The 20,266-nt window shown below is 33.7% G+C and overlaps 1 protein-coding gene across 1 annotated transcript in view; it reads left to right on the top strand.

Moving 5' to 3' along the window:
- caps (capricious) overlaps positions 1-20,266 on the top strand; it is a 177,344-nt gene that overhangs the window by 109,344 nt on the left and 47,734 nt on the right. The window contains exon 4 of the mRNA XM_088265688.1: positions 8,479-8,547. Within this exon, the coding sequence (XP_088121814.1) occupies positions 8,479-8,547 (69 nt within the window). The remainder of the gene's footprint in view (positions 1-8,478; positions 8,548-20,266) is intronic.

The raw sequence follows: 20,266 nt of genomic DNA, 5'->3' as shown, positions 1-20,266 counted from the left end.
TAGAGTGGGTTCGAACCGAGAAACTCTGACTTAAGAGTCTGCGACACTAACCACGGGACCACAACCCGATCCCGTTATTTTGATCATTATTTACATGAAGGCAAGTTGATCAATCTTGCGAGCTTAGCGGCAGCATCTTTGGTTGATTTGTGAAAGCTTGCACTTAGCAGAGACCCTTTTATTATCTGTTGTATTGTTTTTTTTCGATTCCAAAACATTAAAATCCGAATTATATTTTTGTAAAACGTAGAGCGTTTTTGTGATTCAATAATTAATATTCCATTAGTGGTTGCGTACGTAAATTGTCACGAAGTTCATACATTTAAATATTCATTTCGTTTGCAAAATTTTGTTTCGCGTTTTTGCCCTTTTCGTGGCTTTCGACCTTTTTAGGGACGGTCCGGGAACGTCCGTTACAGTTTACACACTCGTCTATTAACCCCCAATACCGGCCGTTTGATTGCTAACGGCGTGTGCCATCCGCTTTATTTGCTTCCGACTTTCATGACAGTTTCACGACTTGCGCGATAGTTCGGCCGCTCGGGTGTGAGATGAACTCATTCATTATTACATATCTGTCCGAAGCCGACTTATTGAAATCCGAACGTCACGTTGATAGGAAATCAATTATTATTAGACATCTAACCGGCCTGAATATTCGTTTCGAAATCGACACCTCCGTTATGGCAGTGTGAAATACGATTTGTAACATACAGTACGTTCCGTAATACGTTTTTAATTGTTTACGCAAGAGTGATAATCAATTATTCAATTGAATTTGATGTAATTTTTATGCCATTCCTACAATAATGTTGTGGCGTGCACAGTTTTTTTTATTCAGGAATATACTTGTAAAAGGCATGTTTATTGCTATTTACCCGTAAAAGTGCTCATAATCAATGTATAGACTATGGTATACATTGTCAAAAGTGCTACCGTCTACATATCGACGATGACGCTAGTATATTTTGGCGGTCGAGCTGAGGGGTAGTGTCGCAGCGAGTCAAGGCGTTTAGTACCAATTCGTCAATAATATTCATAAATAATGTAATTTTACTAATTTTTATCGAAAAATACAAATATGTTTAGTAAAATCCTATTATTTTCACTAATTGTGGAATTGGCCATTTTGACAAAAAAAATCTTCAGTCAAAATGGAATTTTAGCATATACATACAATATGTATATATATATATTTTTTTTAAATTATCACTAAAAGTGGTTGTGACGTAAAAAAACATAATCGAGAAAAGGTGTATTTTAATATTATATAATTAGCACACATTTCCCTTTCCACGTAATAAACACGGCTCAGTATTCTCGATTGCATGAAAAATCAGCGCGGGGGAGGTTGTTTTTTAAAGCACCTAGTTCTACTAATTACTAAATTAATTCAAAGGTAGCGCCAATTATAGTTTCAGGTCTGAAAATAGTGCTTTTACTCACAGTAATACAAACATGTACCTTGAAGCTTGAAGTAAATGCGCACACACATACTATAAACGTTTTTTGTTATATAGAACCAATTCAACGTTTAAATATGTTTGAAGTGAACAAGGTAAGATATAGTCCACGTTTTTCATCTGTTAGTGGTCTGGTGGAGAAGGCGCTGCAATTTTATATTTTATTTTATCAATCAATCAAAATTTTGTTTTTATTTGTATGCGAATAAGGTAGGGTAAGCACTGCTTCTGGACCTGCTAGGGTAAGCACTGCTAAGGTAGGGTAAGCACTGCTTCTGGACCTATATGGATCGCGCGCCACTGCGTTGACGTATACATTTATTTACTGTGTTAATGCCGCTTAGCTCAAATTAAAGCAAACGTTTTAACCAGATTAGCATTTTAAAGTGAAAAGACAATTTATTCCCTTTTCGTAAGCAACAAATGGGCCTGGAAACTCTGTAATTTTGTCCATATTTGACTCTTGAACTTTTTTATCTGAGATATTTTCACATTGTTTTCCTGCCATATAAAATAATGGTATAATTTTGCACCATTTGTACCATATAAAGCGTAGAATTTCAAGAAGTATAACAAAATAATCTCAATGTGTAATGTAAGATGTAAATTCCATTATATCTATGAATACACATTTCCTTTGCGTTTCATGTATATGTTCGTAACTTTAATAACATCCTGGAAACTCCCATCAATCTCTTGTCGCTGAATAAAGATCGTACATTAAGAGCTTTCAAGGTAAATACATATTCCCATAAAAATATCCTTATTTACTCAGTTCGCAAAAATAATAACGAAGGAGTAGCAATTTTTCAAAGAGTCAGTAAATATCCTCATGTTCAATTCGCTGGAAACACGGGGTCGGTAAATAAATAAATATGATGGGACCATCGCTCCATTTGGTAAGGATCTGTGATAGATACGCTGAGATTCATCCGTAAAATTTCAAAAGAGACTAAATCCCGAGCCCATCAAAGGTCCGGGCATTCGGCGTAATCACTTAAAGTGTTTCGTGTGTAGATCGAGCATACGGAATAGTTTGCAGGAGAGGAAAAACGAGACGGTTAATACATTTTCATCATTCGCATCCAAATTATCAAGCGGGGAAATGTTCCGGAACAAAATGCGGCGAAAATAATAAAATAAAAAAATAATCCCGCATTCCTTTCCGCTTCGCCCGTCTTCAATATTTCATTAACTCGACCACTCTCGCTCTCTTCTTAATTCATCTCTTTTGTGTCTTTATTTTCATTTCATTAGTTTCATAACCAGCGGTATAAACTCGCACAATAACCGAGTACCTCTTTTATATTATTTTTTAATAAATAAGCTTTTTTACCCTTCTTCAGACTGCTTAATATTTAATAAACGATTGTTCCGAATGTTCTTACTTCATATTTGAACGTCTATTCACGATTTTGTCTAACGACAAGACAAAATACACGTATGACGACTGGTTCATCGTGTCAAAATGGGTTGTGTTCGGAATATTTTATTCACCCGTATTTTTAAAATACACGTTTTTTGTCTTGTCACCTGCGCTTTAAACCTAACCAGCGTTGCACACGAACAGTCCTCTGAACTAAAATGGCTGCTGTTTTGTTTACGATGCAAATGTTTATTTTTTATAGAATTCCTTAGTCCTTATAAATAACTAGTGGGATGTGGCGTTCGTTTTAATGAGATTAATTGTTTTTATTTCTCTCTCAGCTTGAATACATTTTCATAATTACAACACGTGTTTTGTTGTCTGCAAATCGGCGTCCGTGCCGCTGTCCTTCCTTGTTACTAAATCTAAAGGAAGGTCGCGTTGACAGAAAATAAAATAAGGGAAATAAATGGGTTTTCGATACACAGATAAACATCTTTATTATGCAAAACAAAGATAATACTGTTGCGAACACAAAAGAAAGCGATAAAGTTTTGTAAGGAAAATTTATCGACAAGACAAAATTTTTTTAGACATAAAATTATTATATAGTTTTAAATAATATCGGTTTCGATTTTTCGTTACATTTTTGTGATGTGTGTATTTTCTTTGTCTTTCTATTTTCTCGGCCACGGATTTTTTATGAGCACCGAGATAAATAAAATTCAACGAAAAAAATGTCTCGTGATTGTTGCGGTTAAATTGATTACTTTTGTAGCTCTCTAGAGACAATGTACAAGAATCTTTAGAATTTTATTCTAACTCTTTGTTGTCTGAATAACAGGAATAACTTTGCCCAAACTCGTTAATTATTTGACTTACTCTTCAGAGGCATTCCAGTCCAACTCTTCTACTAAAACCTAAAATATTATAGTCTCTTCCTCTTCTATGGACCTTTCTATAATTCATTGTACTTCAAAATTTACTCTCTTTTACTTTTGTATATTTTTCTATGTCGACTTTTAGTCATTCTTGTCTTTTGCAAAATTCCCCTTAATTTTTTTAAAATTAATTTATATTCATACATATTAAATTCGTTCATGATTTAAATCATAGTTTATCAATCTTTATTTTTATCTCTTATCAATTTAAATCCATCCTTGATAAATTTGACGATGTTTTATAAACTCCATAACATGACAACTGCGACAGCGGGTTTTTATTTTATTTTGGTAACTAAATCATCCTTCTATGAAAATTTAAAAAAAAAAAATTTCATGGCAAAAACCTTATTACCATTATTATATACTTTTAAGAAGTGTTTAGGTACTTACATTATTTATTGTTTTACAAAAACTTAGATCGAATGTAAAAAAAGGATTTAAAATTTAAACGACTATTTTTGCCAGATCCGTTACTAAACTCGAATTCAACTAAAATCTTAAAAAAAGGATTGTGATTGTTTAGTTTCGTCTTCGGCTTAGAGCGAAGACCCTCTTTTCCCATATTTCCATCTCATTATCGTCCCGAGCATCAAGTCTGCTATGGCTCACTATTGTGACACCCCATTCCGACTAGAAAATTTGGCTTATTGGAATCGAACACACCTCGTTCCTAGAATATAAATTCCCATTTAGGTCCAATTTCTAAGGGGTTTCTCCTCCTTTCAACCCTGCGACTACTCAATCTGAATTGAAATATAAAAAATACCCTTTATTAATTCTCATAAATATAATGCAAAATACACATATAGTTGTTCATAATGTGTATTTATATTATTTATTGTATTTTACCTTGTGGGATTGCAAACATTTATTAATTTTGGTAATTACAGGGCTTACGACCTCTCATAAGCTTGTTTAAGTGATCACTTATACGCGTTTAACATTCGCCATTCTACCCATGATTTACAAACACGCCACTCAATTTGTTGGTACTCATATCAATAATTTCGTATTTTTAACTTTTTTTTTCATGAATACTTATCAATATCAAAATAATGGAAACAATTTTTTCATGTTTCAATGTTCTTCTTCTTCTTATCGTGTCGCTCCGCGCTGATGTTTGGCAATTTCAACATTATCTGCATCTGCTCTAAAAAGTGACTTTGTCCTTACACCAACTTTCTTAAGTTTTTAAAGGTTGAAAATATTTATAGATTTTTGAAGATTCATAGATCATTTTATTGGTATCGTATTGATAACAAGTTTCTATTCTGATTAATTTTATATTTTTTAGTATGTCAACAAAAAAATTCTCGCCATTGATGTGTCATTTAGCCTCATATTTATTTGCCCTGTAATATACCAAAGTTTTTATTTTATTTTTTATTTTACGAAAAACATAAGAGACCCTCGGGAATAGAAGCAAATTTAGCAACTTTACAAAGAATAATTGTCGAGGAAATCTCTCGGTTCCTGGCTTGGGGAAAATCATCCGCAGGTCTCTCGCGGAATGGTTTTATTTACCATCGGCCGCCCTCGACCCTTATTTATGTTTGTCACACAAAAAAAACTCTAATAAAAAGTTGAGTGCCAACAACTTATCATATGTATATACGCATAACCGAGTGTTTATTTACCCGATACATCCAACGCGGGCGGAGCTTGAGACAAAATTATTTCTAGAATATTTATAAAAACACTTAAGTTATATTTATTTTGAATTGAATTCTTGTTTTATTAACCGCATGTCGTCAAGTCAATTGAGATTGAGTTTATAAATGGAAATATTCGAAAAAAAAATTATGAAACATTTTGTAAAACTGTCTATTCTTTTGAATTATGTTAAAATATCAATTCCGCTTTTTAGCGTTTTAGGAACAGTTATGTTTATTTATTTCACTCTTTTAGCTTTTCGAATATAAATTTAAACAAATATATAGATGAATATCCGCCCGCCTCTGTAGTGTAATGGTCAGCACGCTCGGCTACCGTTCTGGAGGTCCCGGGTTCGATTCCTAGGGGGGTCAAATAAATATAAGTGATTTTTTCACTGTAATATTTATTCAATATTATCCTGGACTGATACCTGAAGCGGAGGGCTGATCACCTTTCCTTCACGTGTAAACGATCAAGATAACACTGTGTTCATATGAAGCAGTGCCCTATGCACCATTGGGGTGCGGATAAGGGTTTAATTATTATTATTTATAGATGAATTACATAGTTCATTTATGTATGCTGTTTTTAGAAATCAGCTGTTGATTTTGGTCATAAGTTAAAAAACGCGCGGAGTGCCCGTTAGTTAACATTTATTGAAAAAATGTTTTATGTTATTTTATATGTATAACTTATTATTCCAAAATATTTATTTTACATAACGCAAGTGGTGCTTAGGGCGCTGCATCGTATCGATGATATGTTTGCTTGATCGTGATATTGGAGTCTAATATGTTTGGTAGAATGCATATGATATAAGTAAAGGAACTAAGGGTGAACGAAATCTATGCAATATGAGTAAGGAAATCGAGAAACAATAGAAGGTACATAGGATAAGAAAAAAAAGTTGTTGCATATCTGTACTCATTCTACAAGTAGCTGTGTAAGTTGTACACTGCCAATATGAAATCTCGGTTTAATTTATTCATTCTTTTCACGGCGGTCCGGACTTGTTGGTTGGCACAAAAGAATCGCCACATAATTACTCGCGACGACTGAAAAAAGAATTTCATTAACTAATTACTTTTAACCGAAAAATCCATTCCGTTTGCAAATACGCCACGAACGATTCAAAAGCGCCTTCAAATTCCAACGAGAAAAACTGGAAACTTTGCATACTCTCTACTTAAAAGCGCCCGCGAGATTCAAACTCCAGTCTTCCTTCTTCCTTCTTCCTTCTTCCTTTTTTTCCTTCCCCCTAATCGCCTGTATTTTTTTGCTGCGAGTGCAGAGTTTTATCAGCGAACAAAACAATTTCTCCAAAATGTTTTCATATCCCTTACATCGCGAAAACTCTTAGCCCATGTAAAACAAACGTACGAACAACACACCAAATCGAATTATCTTTTTACAAACAATTTGCAATTTTATTTTCTACTCACGAACAAGCTAGATTTTTTTGCAACAAAGGGAGATTAACACTTAAACATATTATAAGTTTTTGACGTATAATAGTCGAGCAATTTTCTACAATTTCAAATATATCTCTGTCGAGATCCGAAAACGAGTGCAGATGTATGGCGGCTATAGCGGAAAGTATGCTGAAGCTAAATTTTCGAGTGGGGTCGACCGGAGTGGAAATTGCATCGAGGCAAACAAGGCAGTCGGAAGCCCAGAATAAACATCGCGGCGAATCGAAGCGGTTACCCTTCCCTTCCACGGAGATGGAATCTCCGTACTTTACAAAAGCTATTGTCAAAATAAACACTATCGAATACAGCCAGACGTTACGTCTCTGTTTAAATTAGGGTACCGTCTGCACATGATAAAAATAATTTCACCATCCGACCAAAATAGACTCATCGGGGAAAAATCATTTTACTTAAGTAATTAGGTTCATAATAATGCACGGGCTTTTTGATAAGGTGACCTAGAATACTTCAAAGTATTGTTCTATTAAATCTAGAACGTTTCTCTTTAAATTAGAAATGCAATGAGCCGCCATCGCTTTTCCGATTTGTTTGTTCGACTTCGTTTGCGGCTGTCAAACTTACATCATCAAACGGAGTTGCCATTTGCAGGAGTTCGTCCGAGTGACTAAAAAGTTAGACAAATAGGCATTAATTCAATGGAAACTTCGCGAAGACATACTTCAAATAATTGTTGTAGATAATTAATTAGCCATTTTTGATCCCGAACTTGGGTCGTGTTGTCGTGTACCTGTCCTTGTATTTCTAGAATGTGGAAATTGAACGTATAACCTTATTATAACAATGTTCCCCTGTTCTTAGTTTTGAAGATAATAATGCCTCTATCGCTGGTTATATTGGTAACGAGTGTTTCTGCCATACAACAATGTTAACGTTTTTGGCTTAAAGTTACATTAAGTTTATGCAATATTGTTAGTTTCATACATATTCATGCATATTATCTCGCCTCTTGTTATCTTGTTCTAAACTTTTAGCAAATTACTCCGTGGAACTTTTATCCCTTTGTATTAATTTGGAGCGGCTATCATTATTGGAATAATTTTCCTTTTATTTAACTCGTACTAGTCGTAACAGTCAAATGACTGCTAGAGATAATAATAGAAATATTGTATTTGAATCCTTGAAACTGTTAAATTACAAAATATACCATTTCGGAGATCTTACGATTATTAGTTTCAACTGAAGTAAATGTAATGAAGTCGAGACACTTCACTAAAAAAAATATACAAAAAATATGTTTAAAAAGATATGTAGCACTAGTTTCTTCAATATATTATAGTTACGAAAATAAAACAACGCATCCCCTCAATTCAATATATGTGATATCATAACAATTGCGCAGAAATAGAATCTGTACATATTTGTAAAGTTGCTTTGTCCAAAACCAATTTGATGGTTATCCTTTCATTATTCGCTCAGTTCTTTTTAATTATTTTAGGATGCTAAGATCTTGATTATATTAAATTTGCTCAAACGGCAAGTTTTCTTTTAATCGTTTTAATTTAAAATGCTTCGAGAAAGTTTTGCATATTTAACTAAGTTATTTTTTATTGTTTCAGTTGTGTTACAAAGAAAATTCCCTAAAAGGAAGTCTGAGGAATCGTTTGGAATCACAACAAACAATGACGGTAAGAAATTCTTTAAAACTTTGAGGGTACTTTTGTATAAACCAGAAGAGTGGAACTTTGGAAAGCAATCGTAAATAATTCGTTTTCATGGATCTCCTCTCCTTACTGGCGTTTGTTTTTCATTCCATATTAATCTTATTTTGTTAATTCAAAGATTCGAGGAAGGTAATATTATTACTGTTGTGTGGTAAGGTGGTGGAAGATTATAAGTAAAAGATTACTAATTATTTTACTTTGACTGCTTTCAAGGATAGACTAACTAGAATACCACTTGCTTGACTATGCCGGTAAATACACCAATGTGAGATGTTGTTGTCACCATTGTGTCACCAACATACCCACATTCCTTACAAATACGATTACTGTTTTATTTTTTTTCCTGTATGTACTATAACTACGTATTCATCGTCTAAAGCCGTTCGTGAAAAATTCTCTAAGATCTACTAGCGCCATGCTCGTATCTCCGATCCTCGCCTCGCACGAATGACCGTCCAGAGTTTCGGACTTTGTAGATAAGTTTCGCGTCCGCTCGCAATTACGTACGATGCATTAGCATTCTAGGAGCATATCAAAGCTCCCAAGGAAAACACCATTGAAACGTTTTCCACAATTCACTGTAGTTTATTCGCCCACTCTTTAGAACCGATAGCGAATGTTTGCTTTAGCGGGATACCATTGTTACTGCAACGTGGCTTTATGCATACGAGTGTAGTTTGTCTGGAGTCTAGAGGGGAGGGCTCGGATGAACACTCCGATGGAACAATTCACTTCGCGTGTGTCAATAACTGTAAGTAATACCGACTCTGTTTACACACACCATTTATAATTCAACATCGAGTGTTTACCCAAATTTGTCCTATATTATTTCAAGCAATTTAGTTGAAAGAGCTTGAGGAATATAAAATCTAACACTTTCATGAAATTCTTACCTAATATGTAGTTAAAAGTATCCATACATTCTTAAAGAAATTAAACATGAATTAAGCCAATCATAACTGAAAAATAACAATCCTTATATTGAACATTTTTCGAAGTATGGGCATAAATTAGGACAGTGGTGCATTCGAGTCAGAGTTAGGTAAAAATAATTCAAAAAATAAAGCAACATTGTTTTAAACCACTTTTTTATCGGTGCAATTTTTATCCAACCGGTTTCGACAAGAACCTTGTCATCATCAGGGTTAAGTGCATGTTTAACCCTGACGATCACAAGGTTCTTGTTTAATATAAGGATTATTATTTTTCAGCTATAATTTGCTTAATTCATGTTTAATTTATTTAAGAATGTGTGGATACTTTTAACTACATATTAGGTAACAATTTCACGAAAGTGTTAGTTTTATATTCCTCAAGCTAACTCTTTCAACTAAATTGCTTGAAATAATATAGGATATATTTGAGTAAACACTCGATGTTGAATTATAATGGTGTGTGTAAACAGAGTCGGTATTACTTACAGTTGTTTCATTTTATAAATTTTATAAAATGTGCCACAAAGTATGTGCGAAAACATTCAAGTAAAAATAATTCACCTTATTTTAAGTCGAACGCTGTGGGACCAATCTGACTGAAATATATTTGCATGGGAGCTTTTATTATTTATTTAATATTTCCCCTATTCTGCAGTTTTTTAACATTCCTTTTTTATTGGCGGTATAGTTTTCTCCCCGCAGCTGAAATGCTAGCTCGTTAAAGCGCCGTTGTACCGCTTGATGCGATTGCATTTATTGCATTTCCAACCGATGTCCGCAGTATCCAAAACTTTATGTGCGCGTTTGATATTCGAAAAATAAAAATCCCATTTTGTCAGCGGATTAAATTGGAGGGTAACGGAAGTTTTATTACTTATCCAAACAACAAATGAGTAATAAACAGTTGCATAAACTTTAAGTTTTATCGGGCGATAGAACTCGCGTAAAAGCTCTCTATACAGAATTCGTGACGATAACGCGAACCTTAAATTCTGGGGCGTCCTACGATCTACATATAAAGCTTTCAAGTTTTAAAAATATTTTTGACTTTCTTTAAATGCCGAATATTAAACTTCGGTCCCTCTGCATTCAAAAGATCGCCCGTGTGAGCGAAGAAGATATGGAACCTTTACAAAATATCCTTTATTTATTCCACCTCGCAAAAACATTTTATTTACAAAGTTGTACTTCGCTTTCGGTTCGAGGCTTCGCTTTTCGGATTTTCGCTTCGTGAAAGCATGTATGTAATTCAGTAGAATAAAACGTATCCAGTGGCATTGAGCGCGTGGAGAGCAAGAGGAGGATGGACGAGAGATGCATTTTCCGAATTACCTTAACGTATGTGTTTTTGTCTCTTGACTTTTCAACATTCGCTTTATTCCGCTTTGAACTAAAGAAAAGTTGGGCGCAACTCCGCATCATTCAGTATAAAGCTTGGCATTTGTTTAGCTTATTTTAACAAGTTGACTATATTCAAAGCTCATTAAAAAGCTTAATTACTAATCCGTTTTCTTTCTCTCTATTCATAGCTTATTTTAACGTAGAGTACACGCTTTTATCTTATGCTTTCACATTAGGTTTAATAAACTAGATTTCACCTTTTCAAAGCACATGTGCATTTAAAAATCTACCTTTTTGTAACACACGCATATTACGTATAACTTTAATGGTGGTTCTTAAGATAATTGGTTATTGAAATGACAGATGATTTATATGACTTTTTTTCAATATTCAATAAATTGATTATCTTTTTTCTTTTACGTGCATCTCTTTCAATCATAAATTTCTCAAAGACGAAGCCTTGATGCACGAGTGTTGAATAGTGTGAAAATTCCGAGAAGCTCATTTTATACTTCACATAGTAAATAATAATAAAAAACTTTCACTTTTTAATAATAATAAAAAAAAGTGTGTTACGTGAACACTTGCAATTTCTACTAGAACTATTTTATTTAAATGTATATGCTCTTTTTTAAGATAAATGCATAAAATATTACTCGATGAAATAAATAGGTTCGCTTAATCCATTACAATTTTTAATAATTTGTATGCCTCTTAGTAGTATTATTGAATATAGTCCTTAAACCTTGAATCGATCTTTGAGCTCAGAATACTGTCGAAAAGCTCATCCGTCACTATAGGTACCCATATATTATAATGTATGTATGTACATATATGCCCGTTACTACAGTTTCCTATTCTATCTATTGCGCCGCAAACCCTTGTACCTCCATAGGAAATATTAAGATTTAAACCTTCGTCAATGTCACAGTTTACCCACTTATTACCATAATGAAAAGAGGAAACGGAAATTCTTTTTCAAAAGCTACCTCAAAGAGAGATGAATTATTTGAAATATCGTGCAAGCTCTCGAGTTCCCGAAATTTGATTTCTCCGGTTAATATTGTAATCAGCGTGGTACATAAGCATATTTACTTTACATAATATATACTAATTATATATTGCCTGGATCTACCGACAGCAACGTTATTTTATAATATAAATATGTACATACATATATACGAGTATAGGTCTATTTCTTACATCGGAACAATTACCTTGAAAGCCATTTTCAAGTATGCAGAGTAATGTTTGTTTGTCCCTAGAGATGGATTTTAGTACCACGACGTACCCCCTTGGAGCCAAGCCACTGCACAGGGGAGGTTCAGTATGCAACCCCCAGAGACCAATGAAATATTCCGCACAGAAATAACACGCGTATCTTTGTTTGTTTAACTCAAAACACGTGCAATGTCAGTTTGTATCTTGTAGAGAATTTGTGCCTGGATTGAGTTCAGTGAGAATTCGTTTCACTTTGTAGCTATAACTAATTTTTGAAATATTGCTCGTTTGCTAAGTACATAGACGTGCTAGCAAACTGCATTCACAATTCACTTAAGTTCGTATAATTGAATCAAAATCCAAAGGTCTTATCTGCATCTAAGTGATTCTTGTTTGGATTAAAATTTATGCGATCCAGGTAGTAATTTCAAGTTAGATTAAGTTAAAATATGTATACTACTATTGCTACTATCACCATCACGCCGTCTCACGTCTTCACATCCATACATCTAGTCATACATGCCCGCCGATTAAGTAGACTTTTGACACCATAAAAATTTAAGGTTCTGATTGATCTAGTCGTGCCAAGCCTTTTCGGCCGTCCTCGTTTTGTTCTCACATTCATATTCGCCAAATATACTTTCATAGTCATTTTCTCGCTATCCATTCGCTCCACATGTCTGCACCACTTACTCAATGCTGCATTCCGCACTTTGATATTTTTATTTAAGGTTATTTTTATACAATATTACTGTTTTCAATTTGATTTAAAAAAAAAAAAACTTTCCAATAATTTTCTAAGTTGGGCTCAAAACTTTGTTATTATTTTACCCCTCGTCGCTCTAACATATATTTTTTACGCTTCTCCCGCTCCCACCGGCCGCGCACTTGTCACGAATAAAGCTTTCTGTTCACTTTACGCCCTAACTATTTGCTGGAAATGAAACGTTTCGCGATTGCAATTGTTCCCTTCGTTGGGTATTTTCCGCTCAGACGGCCACGCTGCACCCCTGGACCGCGGCTGGAACCTTTTAGAGTAGAAAGGATTGTCTCATCTATTCCATTAGGGAACCAATGTGATTGTGGAGGACCATAATTTATAAATCTCCCCCTCCGGCATTCTTTTTTCTGTTAATCGATCGCTTTCAATCTCAGAACACACATGCTCCCGGGAAATACGCAAAAAATACCACAATAAAAGCACCTTCTGCGTTGATTTATCCACCCAATTACTCGGCTTTCTTAATTTTCTCTTTCGGTATAATTTAGGTGCTAATATATTCTCCGTTTTACTCCACTGCGATAATTATAACCATCTTGCAACATTTTGAATGTGTCCAAATACTTCACAAATCTGGATTATCTTCAATTAGGGGTTATTTTTTACATATGAAAAAAATATTTGTACACACTTAAATGTAAATTAATTAACTGGTCAAATTATAAGCTTAAATGATGTTTTCAAGCGTTTCTCAGGTGTGTGAATATGGTCCAGGATTCGAAATTCCACACACATAAAGGACAAATAAAAGAGTTTCTGCTTAATAATAGCTTTCCTCATCCCACCATAAATGTCTCTAGTGAACTGTCGCATACTGTGTTTCGAGTTTAATCAATATATCTAGAATTTTCAAGAATTTGAGTAGTGTGGTAGTCAATCATGGGTAGAATTGGTGAATGTGACGCGTGTGTAAATTGATCACTTAAATCAGCCTATGACGTACCCTGAAAATGCCCAAACTTCCATATTCTTCTTTATCTATGTTGAGATGTCAAAAGTAATGTTAATAACCATCCGAGTGTACTTTCAGTCAGCTTAAAATTTATGAAACTTGGTCCCTTTCATTCCTAATTCTGTATCCCTAAACTTTATTACTACAATCATTATTTTGTTCCAGTACACGCATTGTACTCGTGTGGCACTGGTTCAATTATCCCCAAATCCTTTTGTGTCCTTCGAGTGCACATATTCCGATATTACTCTCGCACGTACCGAGAGTCCTGAACATGGGAGGGTCATTCTCAGATCACTCTGCCCAATCTAACTGATTGGAAATCGGTATTTTTTACTCATCGGATTATCCCATTTGCGAACGTCGTTTGTTTGACATCAACATAACTCTCCCCGTTACACTTGTTCTTATGATAAATTGAAGTTTTTGATTATCCTTATTGCATCTAAAAAAAACATAAAATACGCGTCTATTAAATAGGTTAAACGGGTTTTTTCAAATTCTCAGATTTTTTAAACGTTTTAAAAAATATTTGATGGGTAAGGTTTCAATGCATTTTGTATAGTTGAAAATTGTTTTGATAAAAATCATTACGAATTCATTTATGGGAAAATTTCATTATATTTTACCGCCTCGATAGCATAGTAGTTTCTCGTTTGGCCACCGTACTGGAGGCCCTGGGTTCGATTCCCAGGGAGAGTCAAAATAAATAATAGTGATTTTTCACTTTTAATTTTTTTACGTAAGACCATTGCATTCATGCATACATGTAAAGGTTTAGGGAATTAATCCAATATGGATGTTCAATAATGGGCAGAATGGTGATCGTTACGCAAATGTGTAAAGTGATCGCTTCAGCCAGCTAAATGCCAGGTAAGCCCTGTGATGCTCAGACCTCCATCTTCTTTTAATAAAAAAATAAGAATAATACATGTTTCAAATCAAGTTGAGACATTTTTAAAATTGACATCCCATCCGCTGAGTGAATAATCCAGTGTCCGATATAAAAAAATAATATTAATATTGTACTAAAATTGTGAAAGTCCTCAACAAAAAGTGGCATTTCTAATATTGCACGAAAAATCCTTTAAATGCAAATCTGTTCTGTTCACTGTATTCTATCGAAATCTTAATTAAAATTGTGACAAATCGTGACCAATTCTGTGCTAAGCCAATATGAAATCGTTAAATCGCACCAAAATGTAACAATTTTACAAGCTAGAATTCCTGATAACTTAAAATCATTTATAATAGAAATATAACGTTTTGGTGAGGACCTCCACAATTGTGTTGTTTAGAATAATGTGACTACTACCCATCGATGTATTCCTTTGGTAACAGCCCCTTTTTTCCGATACATCAATTGCATTGCATAAATCTGTCATATAGCTTAATGCATCATACTTATCCGTTGATGTAACTTGCAATATGCGACCTATGGAGTAGAAAGAGGTAGTAGCAGGATGGAAAGCTTCCGAAACGTCAGCGATAGGATTTAATGATTATGAATGATTGAATAAATAAAGGTTAACTGCATTTTTGTCCGTCACACATCCATCATATTTATGTCAAAGCTCCGGGGACATTTAAACTTATACAGTATCGTATATTTTTTTATCTTGATGCAACTCGGTGGGCTGTGCATTGTGCATTATCGGGGGGCAGAGAACGGTTGCGTCATATAACACGCGTTATTGTAATATATACGCGTGTAATCTCAAAATTAGATCAATCATTATTTTTTTGACTATGGTTAATTCATATCATTGTATTTAGAATGCTACTATTTATAATTTAATTTCGGCAGAAGCGTGATTAATTGAACCGTTAACATGAAATCCACCCTGGTAGTGAAGTAATTAGAGCGTTTGGTTGCCATGGAAGTGATCTTGGGTTCTACTCCCTCTGGGTTATGTAACATAAACGAGCATACTAACTTTACTGTAGGATAACGCTAATAATACAGCGCAGTGTCCTTTGTATCAAGTTCTATTATCTAAGTATTATTAAATCATTTCAATATTAATATAAAAATTTTGAGTGCTCTTATTTTTAAAGAAGCAGTACGAGAAAAATATTAAGATATTAAATCGTCATGTATACTCGTATGTATATCGTCTCACAAAAATATTGCGGAGTGTGTAGGTAAAGAAAATGTCGAAAAGTATTACACTTTTACTCTCGATATTTATTCATCCGAATATCCGTTAACCTTTCAGTAAACTATCTTGTATAATCTATACTCGTATTTCTTACGGTTAAAGAAGTTTTGACTTTCCGGATTGAAAAGTAATACGAGGAGATATATAAACTTGGCAAATCCTCGATAATATCGGGCTAAATATGTAGCCATTACGCTCGAACAGGTATACCCGATATTCTTACTATTGCTACGACCATTACTTACTCGAGTTATTAGGGATATTTAATAAACCTTGGACGTAAATAACTATGTATTTCTAACTATTCGTATTTCGAGTTGACAGAAATGTCTCAATATACTAGCCTAATGTTGAAATATTTATTGAAAACATCTTGCTTCTTTATTTAGATTTATATTTTACTAAAAAGTGTACTTTATATCAAACGAAAATTAAATTTTAATACAATATTTATTACATGTTCATCCTTTGTATGGAACAATTTTTGACAAAATGTCTTATTTTATAATTTTTTTCGCATGTAGTTCCCTACTTCATATCGTGGGTATACTGGCAAAAAACGTTAACTCTAAAATCCCTGTTTGAATAATCCTTGTTATTTAAAGCTTTGATCGGGAATAAAATAACCGCTATTGAATTTAAAGTTGAATTTACTTTTAAAACCACATAAATATGATATTTCAAACTACTTATTGTATTTTGCCAGTTTGAAGAACGTTGAAAACTTTATAATACTGGATCATTTAAAATTCATCAAGTTAAAATTGCATATTTTTGAGTTAAAGTTTTTTACCCATGATATATTGGCGTCAGTTTTCTCTGTGCGAATAATTTTCATATTATTAGTATTTTTTTGTAAAATACATATTTTTGAGGTTTTTATATTTTAAAGCCAAAAACACTGGATCATAAACGGCTTCGCCTGAGAAAACGATAAAACTTATACATATTGATATATTTTTGACAACGTGATGTGTCTAAAAGTATATCTATACAACGATAATCCGTTAAGCGCGGGGAGATATTGATAATGACTGGACGACATGATGTAGGTACATGTGTATGTATGAAAGCATCCCTCAGTGGGAATAAAACAGGATAGGAGACGACATGTGCGAAGGGCTGGCTGGTATATCGAATTAGCCGCGTGGCAAGATAAGCAATAATCCTAGAGGGCTGTTCCTCCCCACTGCTCTAAACTTGTATCACGGTTGCCAAAACAATAAATATACTACCAAATTTGCAACCAGTGAACATGAATTGTACGGCTTACATTTAATTAATTAAAATGTACATTTTTATAAAACACCCTTAAAAGTTTTTTTATGTTGAAGATATTAGACGCCAGCACCGTGTTCATTGCTAGCGATCGAATATGGTCTCCGCTTTGGCCACTGCTTTGAATAATACGTTATTTGAAGTCCTGTGTACGATGTACACCACTAAACTGTATTGTAAGTTCACATAGAGAAGCGCAAGAGATATTTTTAAAAAAACGTGCGCCAATAATAGATGGCCCTCATGAAATTACCCCGGTATTGTAACGCTGGTGGTATGATTGCTTCAACATACCACACTGGGATGGGTTAGTAAGACAGAGTGGCAGAATTTCGAGAGAGACTGATGAAGAGCTTTAACTTCATCACAAAACTGCTAATAGAGATGAGGGCTGGACATATGGCAACACTGGAACGCTGTATTGCGATTACCCTGATTAACATTTTTCGCTTTCAGATAGCAAAAAACTGAAAAGTTTTTTGTTATTTTTATTTTATTATATAATACGTATGTAGTTGTAAATAAAGTAAATAAATGTTAATAAATACGGCTATGTTTTGCACCCACTGCTTAGTCAAGCTGGAATAAAAATTATATTTTTTCATCTTTTGATATTTTTGCAACTAACTTTTACTTTTTTTCCTCAAAATTCAATGTTCGTATTAAATAAAATATTTAAATTAGTTGTTCAAATCAATTAAAATGATGTTCTACAAATTAAACGACAAACACATAAATTGTTCTGATATCAAATGATTTAAAACATTGGGGCTATTATTATAGAGCGATAAAAACATTTTATATCTAATAAAACTACGTCATAATCTTTCACGTACGAGTTTAAATAAAAATTGTACTCAAATATTGAATTTTTATCCGTTCAATTGAGGTCACAACAATAAAACGGATCTCTTTATTCGTATTTATTTCAATTTGCGAATCTTAAGAAGGGTCTGGGAATTCTGCGGTCCGAGGAACCACAGTATCGTCGATAATTCGCATAAAAATATAGTATTATAATAGTTCCCCTTTCTACCGTCTGGCCAGCGACCCCCACTGACGGCGGCTTACGTTAAACTTTGGCCCTATTAAAGGACCCTCGAAGGAGATTATAACAGCCATCGAAAATTGGCGAATGATAATGGGGAAGTATTTTATTTAAATTATTTTCGGAATTGGGGCAATGGGGTGACGTAACCTGTTGGGTGAAATGGCAACCTTTGGTAATGGTGTATCCGCACTTAACGTAAGAAATATAATATTCATAAAAAAATTATACTTTGAACACTATAAACTACTAAGTTTGAAATAATGTATTGAAATCTCAACATAGATAAAGTCGAATGTGGAAGTCTGAGTATTTACAGGGCTTACGACCGGTTATAGGCTGACTTAAGTGATAACTTTATACACTTGTAACATTCACCATTCCTACCCATGATTGACAACCACACCACTGAAAAAATTAGAACCTCAATATGTATTCTATAATCGGCACGTCCTTTCATATGTGAGTTCTCGGCAGCATCTATATTTGAGTAAGCTTTTTATTCAGCAGAGACCCTTATCAAATGTATGTGAAAAAAATCCAAATTTACTGGGAGACAGTGATTCTCAATTTGTATTAAGCTTATAATTTGACCAGTTATTTTATTCACAACATATTTAGTGTGTCCAAATGTTGAAATAAAGTGTTAGTTTTATATTCGACTCACAAGTTTATTTTACTGTTTATTCTTCACCCGTTCGTTTCATATGCCCAAACCATCTCAACACACCTTTCTAAATTTTATCGGTAATTCTTATCTTAGCTCTGCATTCTTTCCTTATTTCACCACTCGAACATCTATCGCATTGGTCATCAAATTCTCCTTATATAAGTATTCATGGTAAAATAATTCGGTAGGTGGATACAGTTTTATTAAAATGAAATCAATAAACAAATCACAGCCTCGAATTGCTTCAATCGAGTAACGATAAAAAATACCCTTTTTGGTGCCTACCTATTAAAGAATTCCGTGTTTTGTTTCAGACAAAGAACAAATTGTAGGTTTCAAATTCTGTAGCCATTAAACGGCGCTTTTTATGGGGGTGAGCGTGGATCAAGTCAATAAAGTTTCCATAAATTTTCAATCAACTGATTACGATCTCGATTCAGATTTGGAATGAAACAAAAAACAATTGAATAATTTTGATTTTACACACGTTCGGTCAAAGCATTCGTGTTTGGGCGTGTAGAAAATTAGTGCGATGTTATATCGCGATTATTATTTGTATCAGGGACACAGAACGCTGTACTCTCCGCTTTGCCGTAAAATGTCCAATCAATTTATTCCCACGCCCGATTCAATCAGATAAGTGAATGTTTTGCTATTAAATCCATACAGCATAAATTAATGTATCGATCATATTAATCCATATCGAACATTGAACGGGGGGAATAACGGTTATGGTTATTCGCAAAATAAGTTTTCAAGCGTTATGCTTTTAGTCTGTTATTAAATTCTTAAAGAGCGTTAACTATAAATTAAATTTCTCAATTTAACTATCGAAGTTTAAAGAGTTTCAAAGATTAGACACCCTTGAAAACATGAAAATTATGTTTGACCAAACTTTCTTCTACCAATTTATTCTCAATCTTATTATTTCACCTGAAATCACCAGCAGTGAACTAAGCAGAGTTACTTCTTTGCCTTACCAACACATCATACTAATAATAGTAAATCCTCTCCTATCCTACGTATTTTCTCAGACTGACATATCTCCTAAACTTGATTGACATTTTTAGTGTCAAATATAAGAGTCGATGTTTGGTGAGTTAAATACTTAACACTTGTCATATTGACGTTTCAATTTGTGTTGTTATTTTGTGTATGCATGTGTGGATGTGTGCATGTGCATAGACATATTTTTCTCATTTCATTGGAATGCATTGATTTTTTAATGTTAAGTATATATAATACATCTAAAATATGTTATTTATAATTTCCCTATATGGCTGTTATTTCTCATA

Source organism: Brachycentrus maculatus, unplaced genomic scaffold (genome assembly GCF_059751285.1).
Source record: "Brachycentrus maculatus isolate JH-2025_06_01 unplaced genomic scaffold, ASM5975128v1 h1tg000257l, whole genome shotgun sequence".
Taxonomy (NCBI): domain Eukaryota; kingdom Metazoa; phylum Arthropoda; class Insecta; order Trichoptera; family Brachycentridae; genus Brachycentrus; species Brachycentrus maculatus.
This window is presented reverse-complemented; position numbering and strand designations above follow the sequence as displayed.